At 39.4% G+C, this 22,265-nt stretch overlaps 1 protein-coding gene across 1 annotated transcript; it reads right to left on the bottom strand.

Moving 5' to 3' along the window:
* Positions 1–1,736: 1,736 nt before the first annotated feature.
* Positions 1,737–21,231, bottom strand: LOC144980678 (uncharacterized). The gene is made up of 8 exons (XM_078928357.1): positions 21,132–21,231; positions 14,001–14,153; positions 12,042–12,150; positions 10,034–10,548; positions 8,514–9,998; positions 7,406–7,939; positions 2,911–6,199; positions 1,737–2,796 (listed from the first exon to the last, which is right to left on the bottom strand). Exons 2-8 carry the CDS (start codon positions 14,079–14,081, stop codon positions 1,862–1,864), a joined length of 6,948 nt encoding a protein of 2,315 aa, XP_078784483.1. The 5' UTR covers positions 14,082–14,153; positions 21,132–21,231; the 3' UTR covers positions 1,737–1,861.
* Positions 21,232–22,265: the final 1,034 nt, after the last annotated feature.

Raw genomic sequence — 22,265 nt, 5'->3', positions numbered from 1 at the left:
AGCGGAAGAGTAGCGAATTCTCGAACCCAGGACCTTCCGATCCGAAAGCGAGTGTCATACCACTAGACCACATAGCCGCACAAAAACACCAAAGCCCAAATGTGGTAATCTGGTATAGAAATGGATTGTTTGTGGCATTATATTATAAAACGTAGTTAAGAGTGCAGTCATATGTTAGTCGGCGGCCTGCTCTTTGATCTCAGTAACAGCCGACCGCTGCATGGTAATACGCTTCAACAGTCATGACGTCACTTCCTTCGTAATGACGTATGGTAACTTAGTAACTGGCTCTAAACTATCGGTACAATGGCGGACGCGAGCATAAAAGCGTATACAGATGAAAAAAAAAACATTATAGATTTGATCATGTTTTGACTTTTACTAATTCTGATCACAAGACATATGAAAAGTTCTAGCCAGCATAAAGAATAAAAAGTACCGATTTTCTTTGTTTAGAACCACGATGGCCGCCGTTGCTGGGCGACGTGACATCAGACTATTAAATCCAATTCCGAGGGCGTCCGGCAAATTATTCCCTGTCATTGTTGCCTGTGATTTATGCAGTGATATAATGTTATACTATTTGGACCTTGGAAAGGTATGTGTGGTATTGAACCACTACATTTGTCGCGGTTGAGTCCTTTTGTTTTCAGAGTTAGGCTTTGGTGTTTTGTTAAATATTATAAAATTTGCTAAGCGTGACATTCTTTTCGGCGGTTCTAAAGGTTCGGATAGCCCTTTTGTGTTTTGTGAAGGAGTAGGGGTTGAGGCTTGTCCATATTTATCTTTTGAGCGACTAGGAGTAGGTGGAAAACAACTTTATGAATCCATTCCATATTACAATGATAAATTTGTGTTTATCGTAAATGCTGAATCCCTCTAAGTTTCAGCAGATATGAAAGTGGTGAGAACTGCTTTGACAAAACTAAAGCACTTCACAATAAAAATATATGAAATTAACCATCTCCTTACCAACTATTGGAAAATCGTCACATTCGTTACGATACAACCAACAGTTTTCTTATTTTTAAAAAAAATGCCACACCCAAGAGAGACCTAGACCATTGACCTGAAAAAGGGCGAATTTTCCTGCTATACATTTACCCAATGAAGAAATCTACAGTGACCTCACCCCAGTAACCTCGAATATACAGAAGAGAAGACTGAGACTTGCGGGGCAAAGCTGGAGACACAAGGAGGAGATTGCAAGCAGTCTTGTGCTATGGGAACCACTTGAGAGAACCAGAAGCAGAGGCAGGCAGAATAAAACATACATAGACTGTCTGCTAGATGACACAGAAATGGACAACACCGGGTGCAGTGTACGCTTATGGAGGACGGGACAGAATGGCGAAGACTTGTGGCTCATGTTGGGCGCCCCTAGGAGCGGCCTAGTAAGTAAGTAAGTAATTTACCCACCTTTCTCAGTGAAGAATCTGGAACTATCAGTTCCAGTTTTTCTAAAATAGAAACATTCATTTTACATAACTCGCGATTCAAATGTATAGTTTTTATGGCTGTCTTTATTATTTGAAGATTGCTGTTTGAATATGTTACTATAGCTAGGCGTCTTTGAATGGACGTGTGCATATTTTATGATCTGAAAATGGTTAAAAAAAACTGTAAAGAAAAACTCGAGCTTTTATATAGCGCAATATCCACTAAACGTACTCAAAGAGATTTACTAAATCTATTTTATAGTCTAAAGCAAAGAAGAAAAAAAGACAAGATTAAAAAATAGTTTTTCAAACGTGTATTTACTGAATATTCTTTTTCCTGTTTCTTTTGTAAATGGTGCTTTTTAAAATATATATGTATTGTTTTCATTTAGATTTTATTATTGCATTCGATTTAACAATATTTAAGAAATCACACAAGGTAGGTGCTCTCGGGGATCAAGGTTAGACTTCAGATCGGAAATTGGTCCCACTCGTGAAATCTTGTTAATTTTGGAGATGCCTTTAAGAGACTTTTTGCTTCGTCGCGGGAATCTGCTTTTTGGCTTTTCCTGAGGGTCTTTTTCACCATCCGCCGATGCATCTATGCTCGTATTGTTTCTGAGTTCTGGGATGCCCACAATTTCTTCGGCATCACTCTGAGGTTCGAACTGTCCAGACGATTCAAAAGTCTCATTCTGGTCTCGTGACTCATCGACAACAGTATACAGATTCGATTGGCCAGAGGTTTCCTTGTCCTTGATGCCTGACAGACGTTCGGGAGGTCTGTCATTTTGTCGCGGTTGAGTCCTTTTGTTTTCAGAGTTAGGCTTTGGTGTTTTGTTAAATATTTTAAAATTTGCAAAGCGTGACATTCTTTTCGGCGGTTCAAAAGGTTCGGATAGCCCGTTTGTGTTTTGTGAAGGAGTAGGGGTTGAGGCGTGTCCATATTTATCTTTTGAGCGACTAGGAGTAGGTGGTACAGGTTCACATTTGTCTCCTGATGAACCAGGGGTTGGAACGGACCCACATTCATCTTTTAGGAGACACGGAGGTGGTGAAAATTCTGGTTCAATTATGATTTCAGATTGAGCGGCATTAGCCAACATTTCACATTTCGGACACTGAAGTTCAGTAAGCTCATTTATATTTGGGAACTGAATGATTCCAAATTCATTTCTTGCGAAAGCAGGAGGAGGTGCAGGTACAAATTCATTTCCTGAAATTCCCGTAGGTGTTACAGGTACGTATTCATTTCTTGCGGAAGCAGGAGGTGGTGGAGGTACAAATTCATTTCCTGAAATTCCCGTAGATGTTGCAGGTACGTATTCATTTCTTGCGGAAGCAGGAGGTGGTGGAGGTACAAATTCATCTCCTATTCCCAGGGAGGGTTTAGTTACAAATTCATTTCTTGGGAAACTAGGAGGTGGTGCCCGTACAAATCCGTTTGTTGGCATAGCAGGAGGGGGTGCAGGTACAAATTCATTTCCTGAAATACCAGGAGGTGGTGAAGGTACAAATACATTTTTTGGACGACCTGGAGGTGGTGCGGTTTCAAATTGATTTGTTTCTTTTTGGACCCCTAATGTTATACCTGATTTGTATTTTTCAGGCAGCTTGGTCATTGTTGGGTACATTTGAAAGCCTGTTGTGTCCCCTTGTTGACCAGGAAAACCACTATTTTCATTTATTGCATTTTGATTATTATGATATTTACTAAGTGCATGCTCCGACATGCCACAACTTTGACGTCTTAATGAAGACTTTACACGAATTCTGGCCTTGTGAAGCTCCCTTGGTTCAGACGGAGCCGACCTTTTTAGCATTTCACATTTTGAGCAATGGGGATCATTGACATCATTTATATCTGGGGGTGGGATTGTTCTGACATCATCTTTTGGTGGGTTAGCATTTTGCTGGTATCTTTTTCCTTTCGGGCTTGGGGTGTTCTTCAGTGCTGTGCGCTCGATGTTTCCTTCGGTATCAAACTCCGTGCCATCTTTAATGTTTTGATGGGATATGTCCCAGTGTGCTGGTGATAGAAGTGGTAAAGGCAAATCTGCGTTAGGCGATGGTTTCCATTTTTGTTCATTTTCGTACTGATTCAAGTCTAATATTTTTGGTTGATGTGGCGGTTGAGGTAGATCACTAAGAGGTGAAGGGGTTGATTTCACATTTAATGCAACATGCGGACCTGGTGATGAAGCTGGAACAAATTTTGGGGGACGTGTAGATAAGACTGTTGGCTGAGATGATGGTGGAGGATGGAGAAGTGGAGCACTACTAGGTGAAGGGGTTGATTTCCCATCTATTAGATTGGTACGTGGTGATAGAGCTTGAACAAATGTTGGGGGATGTGTAGATAAGACTATTGGCTGAGATGGTGGTGGAGGAGGAGGAGGAGGAGGTGGAGCAATAATAGGTGAAGGGGTTGATTTCCCATCTATTACATTGGTACGTGGTGATAGAGCTGGAACAAATGTTGGGGGATGTGTAGATAAGACTATTGGCTGAGATGGTGGTGGAGGAGGAGGAGGTGGAGCACTAATAGGTGAAGGGGTTGATTTCACATCTATTACATTGGTACGTGGTGATAGAGCTGGAACAAATGTTGGGGGATGTGTAGATAAGACTATTGGCTGAGATGGTGGTGGAGGAGGAGGAGGAGGAGGTGGAGCAATAATAGGTGAAGGGGTTGATTTCCCATCTATTACATTGGTACGTGGTGATAGAGCTGGAACAAATTTTGGGGGATGTGTAGATAAGACTATTGACTGAGCTGGTGGTGAAGGAGGAGGTGGAGCAATAATATGTAAAGGGGTTGATTTCCCATCTATTAAATTGGTACGTGGTGATGGAGCTGGAACAAATGTTGGGGGACGTGTAGATAAGACTATTGGCTGAGATGGTGGTGGAGGAGGAGGTGGAGCACTAATAGGTGAAGGGGTTGATTTCCCATCTATTAGATTGGTACGTGGTGATGGAGCTGGAACAAATGTTGGGGGATGTGTAGATAAGACTATTGGCTGAGATGGTGGTGGAGGAGGAGGTGGAGCAATAATAGGTGAAGGGGTTGATTTCCCATCTATTACATTGGTACGTGGTGATGGAGCTGGAACAAATAAGACTATTGGCTGAGATGGTGGTGGAGGAGGAGGTGGAGCAATAATAGATGAAGGGGTTGATTTCCCATCTGTTTCAACATATAGACCTGGTGGTGGTATTGGTGTTGATGTTGCAGGAGGTGGAGAAGGAAGAGCGATTATACATAAAGGGTTATGGCTTTCATCTGTGACGAAATATTGATTCAACGAGAAGTCGAATGCAAGAGAATGGGGTGTAGAAGGCGGTTTTGCAATCGGACAACTGTCATCTTCACACTGTAATCCTCGTGGTGTTGTTGATAATGAGGGAAGTGGAGGTAGTAAAATCCCATGTAGAAGGTCATGTGTCCTTTCTCTTAATAGATTGGATTCTGTGGGTTCAAGTGGTCCATTTTTGTCCCTTGAGTGTCTTGACGACGTTGTTGTGGTTTCTGAGTCGTGTCGTTCAGAGCCAGAAGAGAAATAATTTCTATTAGATGTTGGAGGTGGCGGGGGAGGAGGAGGGGGTGGAAGATCGCTAGGTGAATTGCTCGATTTTTCATCTATTATTATTTTTGGACCTGGTGGTCCAGGAGGTCCATTTGTGACGTCTGAAGGGCCAAGTCTTGGGCCCTCGATATTGTCAAACTGTGGTGTTGGTTGGAGTAATGATTGTGAAGGTGGAGGAGGTAGAACCATCCCAATATTTGGAACTGGAGGCCCAGGAGGTCCAGTTGTGTCTACTGATGGAAGATTATAGCTGTCCAAATGTAATTTTGGTGGTGGTGATGAGGTATCGCATTGCCACTCTGCGTTTGGTTGTGGTGTTGGGGGTAGAGCTGCCCCAATATTTGGACCTGGGGGTCCAGGAGGCTCGGGTGTGACATTTGGACAATTATAGTTGTCCAAATTCAATTTTGGTGGTGGTGATGAGTTATCGCATTGCCACTGTGCGTTCGGTTGTGGTGTTGGGGGTAGAGCTGCCCCAATATTTGGACCTGGGGGTCCAGGAGGTCCATTTGTGTCCACTGAAGAACCAGGATTTGGAGGTCCTTGTAACTCGATTGGAGGTTTTGGGGTGGGTGTGACATTTGATCTATATAAGTCACTATGGAGATTTGGATTTTTTGTGACACTAGATCTATATGAGTCACTATAGTGCGATAGAGTTGGTGTTACATTGGGTTTATATGAGTTACTCTGGAGTGCCTGAGTTTGTGGGACATTGGATCTGTATGTGTCAGTATGGAGTGCCTGAGTTGGTGTGACATTGGATCTGTATCTGTCAGTATGGAGTGCCTGAGTTGGTGGGACATTGGATCTGTATGTGTCAGTATGGAGTGCCTGAGTTGGTGTGACATTGGGTATGTATGTGTCAGTATGGAGTGCCTGAGTTGGTGGGACATTGGATCTGTATGTGTCAGTATGGAGTGGCTGAGTTGGTGTGACATTGGGTATGTATGTGTCAGTATGGAGTGCCTGAGTTGGTGGGACATTGGATCTGTATGTGTCAGTATGGAGTGCATGAGTTGGTGGGACATTGGATCTGTATGTGTCACTTTGGAGTGCCTGAGTTGGTGGGACATTGGATCTGTATGTGTCAGTATGGAGTGCCTGAGTTGGTGTGACATTGGGTATGTATGTGTCAGTATGGAGTGCCTGAGTTGGTGGGACATTGATCTGTATGTGTCATATGGAGTGCTGAGTTGGTGGACATTGGATCTGTATGTGTCACTTGGAGTGCCTGAGTTGGTGGACATTGGATCTGTAGTGTCAGTATGGAGTGCCTGAGTGGTGGACATTGGATCTGTATGTGTCATATGGAGTGCCTGAGTTGGTGGACATTGGATCTGTATGTGTCAGTATGGAGTGCCTGATTGGTGGACATTGGATCTGTATGTGTCAGTAGGAGTGCCTGAGTTGGTGGACATTGTTGTATGTGTCAGTATGGAGTGCCTGAGTTGGTGGACATTGGATTGTATGTGTCAGTATGGAGTGCCTGAGTTGTGGACATTGGTTGTATGTGTCAGTATGGGTGCCTGAGTTGTGGGAATGATCTGTATGTGTCAGTATGGAGTGCCTGAGTTGTGGGACATTGGATCGTATGTGTCAGTTGGAGTGCCTGAGTTGTGTGACATTGGATCTGTATGTGTCAGTATGGAGTGCCTGAGTTGGTGGACATGGATCTGTATGTGTCATATGGAGTGCCTGAGTGGTGACATTGGTATGTATGTGTCAGTATGGAGTGCCTGAGTTGGTGGACATTGGATCTGTATGTGTCAGTATGGAGTGCTGAGTTTGGACATTGTGTATGTGTCAGTTGGAGTGCCTGAGTGGGGAATTGGATCTGTATGTGTCAGTAGGAGTGCCTGATTGGTGGACATTGACTGTATGTGTCGTTGGAGTGCCTGATTGTGGACGATCTGTATGTTCTTGAGTGCCTGAGTTGGTGGACATTGATCGTTGTGTCATATGGTGCCTGATTGGTGGACATTGGTTGTATGTGTCAGTATGGAGTGCCTGAGTTGTGGACATTGGATCTGTATGTGTCAGTATGGAGTGCCTGAGTGGTGGGACATTGATCTGTATGTGTCATATGAGTCTGAGTTGGTGGACATTGGATCTGTATGTGTCAGTATGGAGTGCCTGAGTTGTGGGACATTGGTATGATGTCATGAGTGCCTGATTGTGGGACATTGGATCTGTATGTGTCATATGGATGCCTGAGTTGGTGGACATTGGATGTATGTGTCAGTATGGAGTGCCTGAGTGGTGGACATTGGATCTGTATGTGTCAGTATGGAGTGCCTGATTTGGGACATTGGATCTGTTGTGTCATTGGTCCTGAGTTGGGACATTGGATCTGTATGTGTCAGTATGGAGTGCCTGAGTGGGGACATTGGATTTATGCAGTAGGAGTGCTGAGTTGGTGGACATTGTCTGTAGTGTCATAGGAGTGCTGAGTTGGTGGACATTGGTTGTATGTGTCAGTATGGAGTGCCTGAGTTGTGGACATTGGATGTATGTGTCAGTATGGAGTGCCTGAGTTGGTGGGACATTGGATCTGTATGTGTCAGTATGGAGTGCCTGAGTTGGTGGGACATTGGATCTGTATTGTTCAGTATGGAGTGCCTGAGTTGGGTGTGACATTGGATCTGTATGTGTCAGTATGGAGTGCCTGAGTTGGTGTGACATTGGATCGTATGTGTCAGTATGGAGTGCCTGAGTTGGTGTGACATTGGATCTGTATGTGTCAGTATGGAGTGCCTGAGTTGGTGTGACATTGGATCTGTATGTGTCAGTATGGAGTGCCTGAGTTGGTGTGACATTGGATCTGTATGTGTCAGTATGAGTGCCTGAGTTGGTGTGACATTGGATGTATGTGTCAGTATGGAGTGCCTGAGTTGTGTGACATTGGATCTGTATGTGTCAGTATGGTAGTGCCTTGAGTTGGTGTGGACATTGGATCTGTATGTGTCAGTATGGAGTGCCTGAGTTGGTGGGACATTGGATCTGTATGTGTCAGTATGGAGTGCCTGAGTTGGTGGACATTGGATCTGTATGTGTCAGTATGGAGTGCCTGAGGTTGGATGGGCAATTGAGTGTCTGGTATGTGTTCAGTATGGATGCCTGAGTTGGTGGGACATTGGGATTGTATGTGTCAGTATGGAGTGCCTGAGTTGGTAGGACATTGGATCTGTATGTGTCAGTATGGATGAGTGCCTGAGTTGGGTGGACATTGGATCTGTATGTGTCAGTATGGAGTGCCTGAGTTGGTGGGACATTGGATCTGTATGTGTCAGTATGGAGTGCCTGAGTTGGTGGAACATGGATCTGTATGTGTCAGTATGGAGTGCCTGAGTTGGTGGGACACTTGGATCTGTATGTGTCAGTATGGAGTGCCTGAGTTGGTGGACATTGGATCTGTATGTGTCAGTATGGAGTGCCTGAGTTGTGGTGGACATTGGATCTTAATGTGTCACGTATGGAGTGCCTGAGTTGGTGGGACATTGGATCTGTATGTGTCAGTATGGAGTGCCTGAGTTGGTGGGACATTGGATCTGTATGTGTCAGTATGGAGTGCCTGAGTTGGTGGGACATTGGATCTGTATGTGTCAGTATGGAGTGCCTGAGTTGGTGGGACATTGGATCTGTATGTGTCAGTATGGAGTGCCTGAGTTGGTGGGACATTGGATCTGTATGTGTCAGTATGGAGTGCCTGAGTTGGTGGGACATTGGATCTGTATGTGTCAGTATGGAGTGCCTGAGTTGGTGGGACATTGGATCTGTATGTGTCAGTATGGAGTGCCTGAGTTGGTGGGACATTGGATCTGTATGTGTCAGTATGGAGTGCCTGAGTTGGTGGGACATTGGATCTGTATGTGTCAGTATGGAGTGCCTGAGTTGGTGGGACATTGGATCTGTATGTGTCACTTTGGAGTGCCTGAGTTGGTGGGACATTGGATCTGTATGTGTCAGTATGGAGTGCCTGAGTTGGTGAGACATTGGATCTGTATGTGTCAGTATGGAGTGCCTGAGTTGGTGTGACATTGGATCTGTATGTGTCAGTATGGAGTGCTTGAGTTGGTGGGACATTGGATCTGTATGTGTCAGTATGGAGTGCCTGAGTTGGTGGGACATTTGGTATGTATGTGTCAGTATGGAGTGCCTGAGTTGGTAGGACATTGGATCTGTATGTGTCAGTATGGAGTGCCTGAGTTGGTGTGACATTGGGTATGTATGTGTCAGTATGGAGTGCCTGAGTTGGTGGGACATTGGATCTGTATGTGTCAGTATGGAGTGCCTGAGTTGGTCGGACATTGGATCTGTATGTGTCACTTTGGAGTGCCTGAGTTGGTGTGACATTGGATCTGTATGTGTCAGTATGGAGTGCCTGAGTTGGTGGGACATTGGATCTGTATGTGTCAGTATGGAGTGCCTGAGTTGGTGGGACATTGGATCTGTATGTGTCAGTATGGAGTGCCTGAGTTGGTGGGACATTGGATCTGTATGTGTCAGTATGGAGTGCCTGAGTTGGTGTGACATTGGGTATGTATGTGTCAGTATGGAGTGCCTGAGTTGGTGTGACATTGGGTATGTATGTGTCAGTATGGAGTGCCTGAGTTGGTTTGACATTGGATCTGTATGTGTCAGTATGGAGTGCCTGAGTTGGTGGGACATTGGATCTGTATGTGTCACTTTGGAGTGCCTGAGTTGGTGGGACATTGGATCTGTATGTGTCAGTATGGAGTGCCTGAGTTGGTGGGACATTGGATCTGTATGTGTCAGTATGTAGTGCCTGAGTTGGTGTGACATTGGGTATGTATGTGTCAGTATGGAGTGCCTGAGTTGGTGGGACATTGGATCTGTATGTGTCAGTATGGAGTGCCTGAGTTGGTGTGACATTGGATCTGTATGTGTCAGTATGGAGTTCCTGAGTTGGTGGGACATTGGATCTGTATGTGTCAGTATGGAGTGCCTGAGTTGGTGGGACATTGGATCTGTATGTGTCACTTTGGAGTGCCTGAGTTGGTGGGACATTGGATCTGTATGTGTCAGTATGGAGTGCCTGAGTTGGTGGACATTGGATCTGTATGTGTCAGTATGGAGTGCCTGAGTTGGTGGGACATTGGATCTGTATGTGTCAGTATGGAGTGCCTGAGTTGGTGTGACATTGGATCTGTATGTGTCAGTATGGAGTGCCCGAGTTGGTATGACATTGGGTCCATATGTGTCACTCTGGAGTGCCCGAGTTGGTATGACATTGGGTCCATATGTGTCACTTTGGAGTGCTTGAGTTGGTGTGACATTGGGTCCATATGTGTCACTTTGGAGTGCCTGAGTTGGTGTGACGTTGGGTATGTATGAGTCACTATGGAGTACTGTAGTTGGTAAGGACCATTCTTCAACTAATGATGGTTTACCATTTGTAATGCCATGGGATCTTCTAGAATCAGGGAATCTACAATCTCCATTTGCAACAGGTAAGGCAGAATCAAAGGATCGTTCCGAAGGTTCTTTTTGATTGGCTGGGAAAAAAAGATAAACAAACAATCAAACGAATGGTCTCCTGCATGAGAAAATTTTATAAACTTCAATCTTGATCCTTTTATATCTATAAATTACGTTACTGACTGTGTCAATACTATTATCATAGATTGCAATGGTCAAATAGAGAGGAAGATTGAAATTTATTAACGGAGACGATGTTCTGGGTTTCCTCCTTGTTAACAAAACACAATGAATGAAATACTAAAGACGAATGGGTATATCATATCTATTGTGCTTAATAAAACATATAAACAGATGCCAGCTTCGTGATTAGGATAATAAATTCAACTGATAGCGTTTTGAACGACGTGTACTTATTTACAAGTCTTGTAACGCAAATTGTTAGGGGCTCATTGTCATAATGGATATACTCTCAAACCAACGAATACAATGAATGACATAATCAGTTGGATGGTGAGCACGTTTGAACTGTGAAATGCCAAGTTTAGTAAGAAGGTCAATTTTTAAAATCAAAAATGAGTTCTTGTCATAAATGATTAAATCAACCCTTTTTGTACATCTTCGGGAAATATCAAAACTTAATTTCACTTCTAAATATTTTTACAGCTTAGTCGAGTTGAAAAAGTATGACATTTGAGAAAAGTTGCTGGAAAACTTTCCCATATATATCTGAATATAACTTCATGAAAAATCACCCAATTTACTTCAAATAAAGATTTTAATGCTCTGGGGAGCATATTCTTCAGAAAAAAAAATATATTTTAAAAAAGTGCAAGTCCAAATTGTTCACCTTCCGACTGATGGTGGCATCTACTGACACAGAAATTATCCATTACAACAAATTTAATCAGGCTTATCCATGCGTCCAGTCATCAGAATTGCAATTTCAAGTACTTATGTCTTAACCTAACGGCCATAACATCCTTTAAATGCGCCATGCGACGAAATAACACATTACAGCAACATAATAATAATATTAATAATAATAATAATAATAATAATAATAATAATAATAATAATAATAATAATAATAATAATAATAATAATAATAATAATATAATAATAATAATAATAATAATAATAATAATAGATATTTATTGTCCATAAATATGGAAATTTGTCATTTAGTTACACTTGTTATAACGTTATATGATAACTATAACATTGAACAGATATTTCACTCCTCTTTCTCTCTCTCTCTCTCTCTCTTCTCTCTCTCTCTCTCTCTCTCTCTCTCTCTCTCTCTCTTCTTCTCTTTTATAGGACAACGGCGTGCCTCAGCGGTACGGTCTTTGCTTCATACCCGAAAGGTACCGCGTTCGATCACCTGCCGCTGCGCTTTGTGGCATTGAGCAAGCCACCACCTGCCGCTCAATCTGCGGCGCTGCACTGAGGCTGACGCCTGGGTTATTCGAGTCTTCCCTTGGAATAGACCTTAGAGACAAAAATTCCCCTATAGGGATAAATAAAGGGAGTTTTATTTTAATTTTATTTTTATTCTGATTCTTACCTGAAATATTCCCATTCTGACGCTGTGCAGCAAACAGCAATGCTGAGGAAGATCTACGGTGTATTGGTGGAGACAGTGCTTCTCCAGGGGGAGCAACTCCTATCTTATTCTGCGAATGAAAATTGTTATTGAATATATTATGATTTATTTTATTTGTTTGTTGTTTTATCTATTTATTATTCTTTGTTTGCATATGTGTGGTAGCTATGTGTGCGTGTATACTTATTCGATGGTTTTCAGAGTTTTGTTGGTGTTATGTTGAGAGTTTCTATGATATTGTTGTCTTTTTTCCCCCTTTCTTTCCAGAAACTTTTGCAATTCTCATAACATACGCCATATTTCAAATGCTTCAATAGAGATCAATAGTCTGATGTCATGTTCGCCCAGCATCGATCAGCTTGGTTCGACACAAAGAAAATCGATACTTTTTATTCTTCATGTGATCAGAATGTATAAAACTAAAAACATGATCGGAATTATAATGTTTTTCTCCTCTGGATACACTTTTATGCTCGTCTGATAAGTATTTCATAAAGGCGTCCGCCATTGTTCAGATAGCTTAGAACCAGTTATTAATATACTATGCGACATTACGAGGGAAGTGACGTCACGATTGTTGAAGCGAATTCTCTTTTCAAGACCAGTTACCGACATCCAAGTTTCAAAACAATGGGACTACACACATTTTAACCAACTGTAACTATGTTTAACCGTCGAAGTCTTGTTGAAAAACTTATTTGTGACCCTTCGCCTCAAAATGGTATTACGTCGGGATGGTTAAGATGTTCAAAATTGAATTTATAGCCAGAAATACCAGACTTCTGTTGAGTTTGTATGTTTTATTGAGGAGAATTGATACCATATTTTAGGGTACTAATGCCAACAATTTATATTTTTGACCAGTTTAACATTTAATTCGGCTTTTAAGCATCTGGTTCGTTCCGACATAATACCGTTTAAGGGCGATGGGTCACGCTTCTCAACGAGTAAGAATTTTATTCAACATTGTTATTTCAAAGTGTTAATGACTGGAATTGTTATACTACTTTAGTTTTTGTCACTTTAATAATAATATACACATGATCCCCTGTAAAACATGAAATTATTCAATTGACCATCAGGGACAGCACGGGTCAGCGGTATTGTCTTTGCTTAGTATTAGACAGGTATTCGAAAGTTTGACAACATGTCTTGTTTTGTCGCCTTGAGCAAGTCATCTCTCCTTAGCTCAATTTGCGGCCCTGCACTGCAGCTGACATATTAGATATTCCAACATATCCTTGGAAAAGGCCCCAGGGATGAATGAAGGGAATTCATTTATTCATTTAATTATTTTTTTTATCTATATATGTATATATATATATATATATATATATATATATATATATATATATATATATATAAAATATATATATATATATATATATATATATATATATATATATATATATATACAACTCTTTACACACACATACATATATATATATATATATATACAACTCTTTACACACACATACATATATATATATATATAAATATATATATATATATATATATATATATATATATATATATATATATATATATATATGTGCGTGTGTGTGTGTATGTATATATTTATATATATACATATATATATATATATATATATAATATATATATATATATATATATATATATAGAGAGAGAGAGAGAGAGAGAGAGAGAGAGAGAGAGAGAAAGTGAGTTGTTTTTACTCATTTATACACACACATACATATAATATATATATATATATATATATATATATATATATATATATATATATATATATATATATATATATATGTGTGTGTGTGTGTATAAATTTATCAAATGAATAAATTCATCTTTTATAAAATCTAAATCACACTGAGATAATACTGTTTTGAGTTGATGAGTGACAAATATCAGGTTCGAGTTTTGAATTCTACAACTTACCCAGCATGCTTCACCAATGGTTCTCCCGTAGAGCACAGAAGCCACTACTGATATCAAGAGAAATCCCAGCCTGGCCGCCATGTTTCCTTGATATTATAGCAGCACTGAGTTACACATTGATAAGTTTTTAGTTTTGCCTATCGAGTCATTAGCCTTTTTTGTCAAAGGGAGATAAATTAATGTGAAATTTAATAAAAGGAATAGGATTCAATAATCTGATGTCACGTCCGCCTAGCAACAAGCAGCTTGGTTCTAAACAAAGAAAATCGGTACTTTTTATTCTTCATGCTGGCTAGAACTTTTTCACATGTCGTGTGATCTGAATGTATAAATTTCAAAATATGATCAGATATATAATATTTTTCTCCTCTGGATACAGTTTTATGCTCGTCGGAGAAGTATTCCATAAGGGCGTCGGCCATTCTTCCGATTAGTTTAGAACCAGTTGCTAAGCTACTTTGCGTCATTACGAGGGAAATGACGTCAGGACTGTTGAAGCCCATTGGGATTATGACTGGTGAATCAAGTATATTGAGTAATCGATGTGTTATAGTGTGATAGTTTACTACACGTACCGTTGTAAATAAGTGTGTAATTAAAATACTTTGATTGTTAACTGGCAATAGGACAGAAAAGTCGTGACATTTTACTTTAACCTTCTACTTTTCCGGTTCCAAACTCATTGGAAGTGTGTATATAACCAGCCCTATTCGGAGGATTAAATATGAAAAAAAAGGTTTAACATTGAATCAGAAGGTGACATGACTATTTTAATAGCAGTCAGTGTGTATAGGCAGATTATTAGAGTTGCAGGACATATAATAAGAGGAGGATGAAGGATCTTTATTAACGACCAGTATATATTTAGACTAGAAAATAAGGTGCTATCACTCTGAAAATAGACGATCAATTACACAAAGTATGTATTCAGTCCTCCGGAAGAGTGGTTTTACACTTCCATTGAGATTGGTACTAGTTTTTTTGACGTCACACTTGTGTTCTCAACTGTTATTGTCAACGACTATTTATTTTGAATGTGAAGAGCAATAACGGTATGGAAGTGACGTCACTCAGGTCTTTGTTATTGTGTTTTGCCATCCGCGTTTATGAGTAATTCTCATTAAACTATATTAACCAGACTATAAAAGTTCATTGTTACTCATAGTTTTGTGTGTTGGTCCGTTATACTTCGGGATGGCAATATTGTGAGCCAAGCGCATACTATCTGTATTTGTCAATGGTGTTAGCTCTGATATCTAAAAAAATCATTAATTTGTGAATGTGTCATAAATATAAGACTATGGATAAAAAACGTGATTGTCAACGTCTATTTTGAATGTGTATTACACCGTTTTGTAGTCATGCACTGCGGTTAGTTAGAAAACTCATAGCATCCGCCAACCGGATGTGACGTACCAGCACACAGAACATTGTGTAACCTTAGGGCTAACCCACACCGGAGACTGAATCCGACGACCCGGCACTGCCTTCCTCTGACGTCTTCCGGATAAAGACGTCGGGCACGGACAAGATACTAGGAATAAAGATAAAGAGAAGAGCAGCTAGACCTACCCATATCAAGCACCGCACGTCCTCTTCCGTTTTTTTTTTCGAGTTTGGTATGGGTAGGTCTAGCGGCTCTTCTCTTTATTCTTAGTGTTTTGTCAGTTCCCGACGTCTTTATACGGAAGACGGCAGAGGACGGCAGTGCCGGGTGGCCGGAATCAGTCTGCCGCCTGGGTTAGCCCTTAAACGTTTATAGTCTGATTAATGCTATTTAGTGAGAACTTCTCATAAAGATGGATGGCTATAAACAATAACAAAGAACTGATTGACGTCAATCTTGTTCTATCTATATTACACAATTAACTAGTAGATTTTTGACCAATCAAAACATGGAATTTGTGACACACCTTCACACGTGTTCGGACAAACATAGTTGTTTTTTTTTATAAACAATAAAGTGAATGAAGTCGACCTGTCTCTGATGATTATTTTCTTATGTCGCCAGATGGACCAATTATCACACGATTTTCTCGATCAGATTTTCTCGTTTAAAGTTTAAACATAATTTTCTGTGTTGGTTATATCAAAGAGCGTGTAGGTAACGATTGTTATGTTACCAAGAGCTCTCACTTCCCGCTTTTGGTGAAGCCACGGATCTTCCGTCTTCTACTCGTATTTTCTTCATTGTATCAGTAAGCCCAGCGCGCATGATACACGCGGAGCACACCCACCTCGCTGTCTCGCCTGGCACGCGACAATAGCATTGCGGTTAAGAAAAGTGAGAGCTCTTGGTAACTACGTTACCCTACACACTCTTTGGTTTTATTAATCACGCAGTAGAACAGCGGGTATTTTACTTAGACACACACATTCGATAATAAAACATGTCCTAGTTTGCTATAGATAGTATGCGCTTGTCTAAGAACCTCAAAACATTGCCATCCTGAAGTATAACGGACCAACACACAAAACCGTGTGTATCAATGTAGGTTTATAGTCAGGTTAATACAGTTTAGTGAGAATTACTCATAAAGGCGGATGGCAAAAAACAATAACAAAGAACTGATGACGTCAACTGCATACTATCTATATTTACCAATCACTGCCATTGTTCACATGAATACGACTGTCCGAGAGGCGTGATTATCTACGTGTCAATAGATAGTATGCGCTTGGCTAAGAAGCTCATAACATTGCCACCCGGAAGTATAACAGACCAACACACAAAACTGTGTGTATCCATGAACGTTTATAAAGTCTGGTTATTACTGATTAATGAGAAGTTCTCACAAACGCGGATGGCAAAAAAACAATAACAAAGACCTGAGTGACGTCAACTTCGAACTATCTATATCCACATAATGTGCTTATAATCCTTTGTATTTGGTTCCCGGTCGCCAACATAAACGCGTAGGCCGAGACGCCATTTGCGGGTATGTGGTCTAGTAGAATGACACTCTTATTCGAATTCGATGGTCCAGGGTTCAATGGGAGCGATCTATATTCATGTTTTCGTCCAACCAGGTCATCAATCACATGATTTGTTGCTGTCCAACGATTGGATATTACATAACAAATGTAAACACGCTGCTTTGTTTACAAATGTTATAAACATACCCATGTGTCAAGCTGAATCAAATGACCTATTGTTTTTGCCATCCGCGTTTGTGAGTTGTTCTCACTAAACTGTATTAACCAGATTATAAAAGTTCATGGTTACACAGAGTTTGTGTGTTGGTCCGTTATACTTCCGGATGGCAATGTTGTGAACTCCTTGGCCAAGCGCATTCTATCTATAGCCTGACACTGACCAAAAAAATGACGTCAAAATGCCAGTCTTTGGCCACAGAAGAAATCAAATCGTGAGTTGTATTCAATAGTTCAACCAATGAAATAACTTGTTTCCTTGAGCTCTACTAACGACAACTGACTAGACGTTACACAAACCTAAAAAATGACGTAAACTGCCAGTCCGAGAGGGTTCTTGTGTCAAGCTATATGTTAACGATTGCTACGGTTCTAGTGTCAGGCTATATGTTAACGATGGCTACGGGTCTAGTGTCAGGCTATATGTTAACGATGGCTACGGTTCTAGTGTCATGCTTTATGTTAACGATGGCTACGGTTCTAGTGTCAGGCTATATGTTAACGATGGCTACGGTTCTAGTGTCAGGCTATATGTTAACGATGGCTACGGTTCTAGTGTCAGGCTATATGTTAACGATGGCTACGGTTCTAGTGTCAGGCTAAATGTTAACGATGGCTACGGTTCTAGTGTCAGGCTAAATGTTAACGATGGCTACGGTTGGACACTGGACTCTAAAGTCGTATGCCGAGTGTCAAATTTCTTCACCACAAAGCGCATACATTCTTTCACGCTTTTCCTATAAAAAAGAACACCCAAAAAAGGCTATAGATAGTTCGAAGATGACGTCACTCAGGCCTTTGTTATTGTTTTTGCCATCCGCGTTTGTGAGTTGTTCTCACTAAACTGTATTAACCTGACTATAAACGTTCATGGTTACACAGAGCTTGTGTGTTGGTCCGTTATACTTCCGGATGGCAATGTTGTGAACTCCTTGGCCAATCGCATTCTATTTATAGATAGAACGAACTGGACGTTACTCAAGTCTTTGTTATTGTTTTATTGCCATCGACATTTTCAAGTAATAGACATCTAGATAACCACGCCTTTTGGACATAATTATATTTTAAACAACGCCAATGATTTGTAAACGTAGCACACTACACAGGTTTTACTCTCGATGTGTATAAGTAAAACACCAACTGTTCAACCGTTTGATCAATAGAACCAACACAGAAAACTATGTGTAAACTAAAACTTTCATATAATAATCTAGGAAATTGTGTGATAATTATTCACCCATTTGGCGGTATAAAAACAAATAAACAACCATGTTTGTCCGAGCACGTGTGAAGGTGTGTCACAAATTCCATGTTTTGATTGGTCAAAAATCTACTGGTTAATTCTCACTAAACTGTTTTAACCAGACTTTAAACGTTCAAGATTACACATAGTATTGTGCATTTGTCAGTTATATTTCCGGATCGCAATGCGTTGAGCTTCTTAGCCAAAAGCACATCATATATATATATTTATGAGTGTTGGTGGGTACTTGGTGGAAACGAGTCGTCTCGGCCAAAAAAATGTGAGTGAAAATTTGCATTATATATATATATATATATATATATATATATATATATATATATATATATATATATATATGAGCCAAGGTCAAAAGGTGCCCGCCTGATACCAGTGTTAAGAAAATTTGATTTTTACTTAATTATGGGCTGTTTTCATTGGGTTAATGCTTTTAATCAATTGATAATATGAAGAAGAGATAAAATGAGATAGCTCAACATATTCTGTTCAACAGAATATGAAATAAACAACTTGAAAGTGAAATTTGAATGCTGTTTGGCATGTGCTTAAAACGAGGTCAACGCATCACCTTTTTAGAAATCATGTAGAAATTAAATGTGATGTTTTAGCTCACGTGATTGAAATTTGACTAATAGTATAAAGTCAAAATTTACTTTTAAACGCAATTGCAGTATATTACATATCTGATTAAGTTTCATTTAGAGTTCTTAAAAAGTTGGTGTTGCTTGTGACCTTTGGTGTCATCAAACACAGCACAATACTAAGACTCGACACGAAACTTTAAAGCTCATGTTTAATGTTTATAACATGTTTTATTATGAGAAAAAAGCATAGATTTACTATCTGAACTCAAATCTTGGAGTAAATGTATACCGTTTTGGCGATATTGAGGTTTATTGGTTTTGGTGTCATTTGTCACAAGCAACACGGCATGCGTGAACACGTGGAAGTTTGTTTCGTTAAATGGCGATTCGCAATTTTGATCCACCCTTCTTATCAGTCTTTGAAATGCAGCACTTTCATTTGCCTTTCCAGCGAGGCTCCAGGCAGAAAAGGTAAGTTGAACTTTGGTGTCATCGCTATTTTACATTGTCACAAGCAACACTTGATATTGGATATTACAAAGTGCCACCAAAAAATTATGTTTTCAGCTGTTATTCTATTTACAGATATGATATTATGACATCTCACACAAGACTGTGATTTTGACACAATTAATTATTTCCTTGTAATTCGAATTTTTTATATTTCAGGGTTGTATCAATCAAGAAAAAGACAAAACTCAAGCTTTTGACGAATCCAGATAAATAGAAGGGCCCTCAAGAAATTTGATTTGATATACTATTAACACACTATATTACTACAAACTAGCAGATTTGAGCAGTAGGGCGAATGTTACCGTATGGTTACATGAATTCATTACTATGGCTGATATTTATCTAGTGTTTGTGTGACTTCTGGTACTTTTTGTGACCATTGGTGCCATTGGTTAAAATGTCACAGGTGACACTTAAGTTTGAAGTTTCTAATGTATTTCTGTTTTCATGTTCTTCAAAGCTTGAAATGTCATTGAATTACATTTAACAGGCTATATTACATGTGTCCAGTTGCTATTCTTGATTTATTGAGGCAAAATTGCGTTCTAGTGCCGATTTTGACCAAAGTAATAGCAACAATGGTATTACTAATTTCTAAGTATATTTCCAATTTGAAAGTATTTAGTTTCAAAAAATATTATTGAATTTCATTTTAGAGTAGGTTATTGTGCTTTTTTGACTGAAAATAATGATATATTATGGACGAAAGTGTGATTTGGTGTTGCTTGTGACATAAGTAATGGTGTCACCGGTCGTATGTCACAAGTCACATTCAGATGCTCTATTTTCCATGTATATTTCTATTTTTGAAGTCTTTGGTTTCTGAAATATTATTAAATTCCATATTTAACTGTGGTTATTACACTGGTTTGACCGAAATTAATGATATATTGTCGAAATTGCAATTTGGTATTGCTTGTAACATAAGTAACGGTGTCATCGGTCTAATGTCACAAGTGACACAATGTCGCTAAATAAGATATGCTTTGGTCACATTTTTTCCCAACATTTTATTCCAAAAGTTTCTGAACATTGCTGGTAATAAGCATATGCAATATTGTTGTTGTTGGTAATGTACAAACATTTTTATGAAATAATATATATGCATTCTATGTTGCTTGTGACCGATGACACCAAAAAGCAACATTTTCTCCAATAGTTGGTAATATTATTGTACTATGATTGTTGTTGATTGTGTCTTTTTGTCTATAACTTACTAAATAAGGTTTGATACTCAACAAAAATCATTTGGTTATAGAGTTTTTTGTCTCATTTTGGTGTCACCGGTCACAGGTGACACCAGCAACCTATAGGTATTGTTGACGATATTATGCTGCGTTAAGCCTTAAAGTTATCTAAAGGGCCTTTGATTCATGAAGTACAGGGTTTTTGCTACACATATAGAAACATGAATGGACTATTATGTCACTTTTATTTTGAGAAAAAAAATTGGCACCTTTTGACCTTGGCTCATATATATATATATATATATATATATATATATATATATATATATATATATATATAATATATATATTATATATATATATATATATATATATATATATATATATATATATATATCACAGGTTTCCTCATGAATAATCGAACATCTCAAACCTATTCACACCAAGTCAACCGATAATATAAAACTGCGCATTCGAGTTTTTAAGTTTTGCTAAAACACAAGTGGAAATATATAATATTCATATCATTAATTCATTGTTTCAAGTTATGATGTATATTGTTACTTCTATTCCAAGTTTTTATTTTGTGTGTTAAAAGAGTTTTACTCATACTGACAAGAGCTGTGCGTATTTATACCCGTTATGACTAGTAATAAAAGTAAGTAACAATTAACCAGTTTGTTTTTATGGCTGATACATTTTATGGACAAATTATAACACAATGGTGAGTGTGGTATAAAAATTAGTATTGAAGATCATATCGTAGCCATTGTAAAGTTAAAGCCTGAAACTGAAACCGAAAATGACTGGCAGTTTGACGTCATTATTTGGATTTTGCACCGTCTAGTGAGTTGTCGTTAGTAGAGCTCATGGAAACAAGTGGTCCTATTGGTTGAACTATTGAATACAACTCACGATTTGTTTTCTTTTGTGGCCAAAGACGGGCATTTTGACGTCATTTTTTGGTCAATATCAGCGAAGCCATCGTTAACTTATAGCGTGACACCGTGGCCTTCGTAAAGTTATGGCCTGATACCGCAGTACAGAGTGGTTCACGTGTTTCATTAACGAAAACTTCCCTCAAGTTTCAAGGAGCGTCAACGTCGAGGACTGGTTAACAGTACTTAATAGAAGATTGTCTCGTGTTCCATTGTCAGAAATGCAATACCTACTTATATCTGAATCCTTTGACTACCCTAGTGAGTTTGTCAAGCGTCTTGAACGTTTTAATATTCAAAGATTATTGCCCTGACCTTAGATGTTTGCCATGCATTGCTAAATATTGAACCATCGTGAACGTCTTTTTCTCTCCTACAACCTGATGTCTCGTGACAGTACAACGACTTGGTATATATTTATTATATCGTTCTATTCAACCATATTCGACGTAAGAGTTCTACAACTTCTATATCAATCAAAGGAGTATGGAGAGCAGACCTATCACTAACAGTAGCACGTCTGGCCGGTAATCAGAAGGTCTGAGGTTCGATCCTCAGTCGAGGTTGACTGATTTTTTGGGATGTATTTTTTTCTTGTGTTTTTATTTCTTGCTTTGTCTGGTACCTTT

Source organism: Berghia stephanieae, chromosome 10 (genome assembly GCF_034508935.2).
Source record: "Berghia stephanieae isolate SIO BIC M18660-M18661 chromosome 10, UCSD_Bste_1.3, whole genome shotgun sequence".
Classification (NCBI taxonomy): Eukaryota; Metazoa; Mollusca; class Gastropoda; order Nudibranchia; family Aeolidiidae; genus Berghia; species Berghia stephanieae.
Note: the sequence above shows the minus strand (reverse complement) of the source record. Positions and strands in the feature narration are given on the sequence as shown.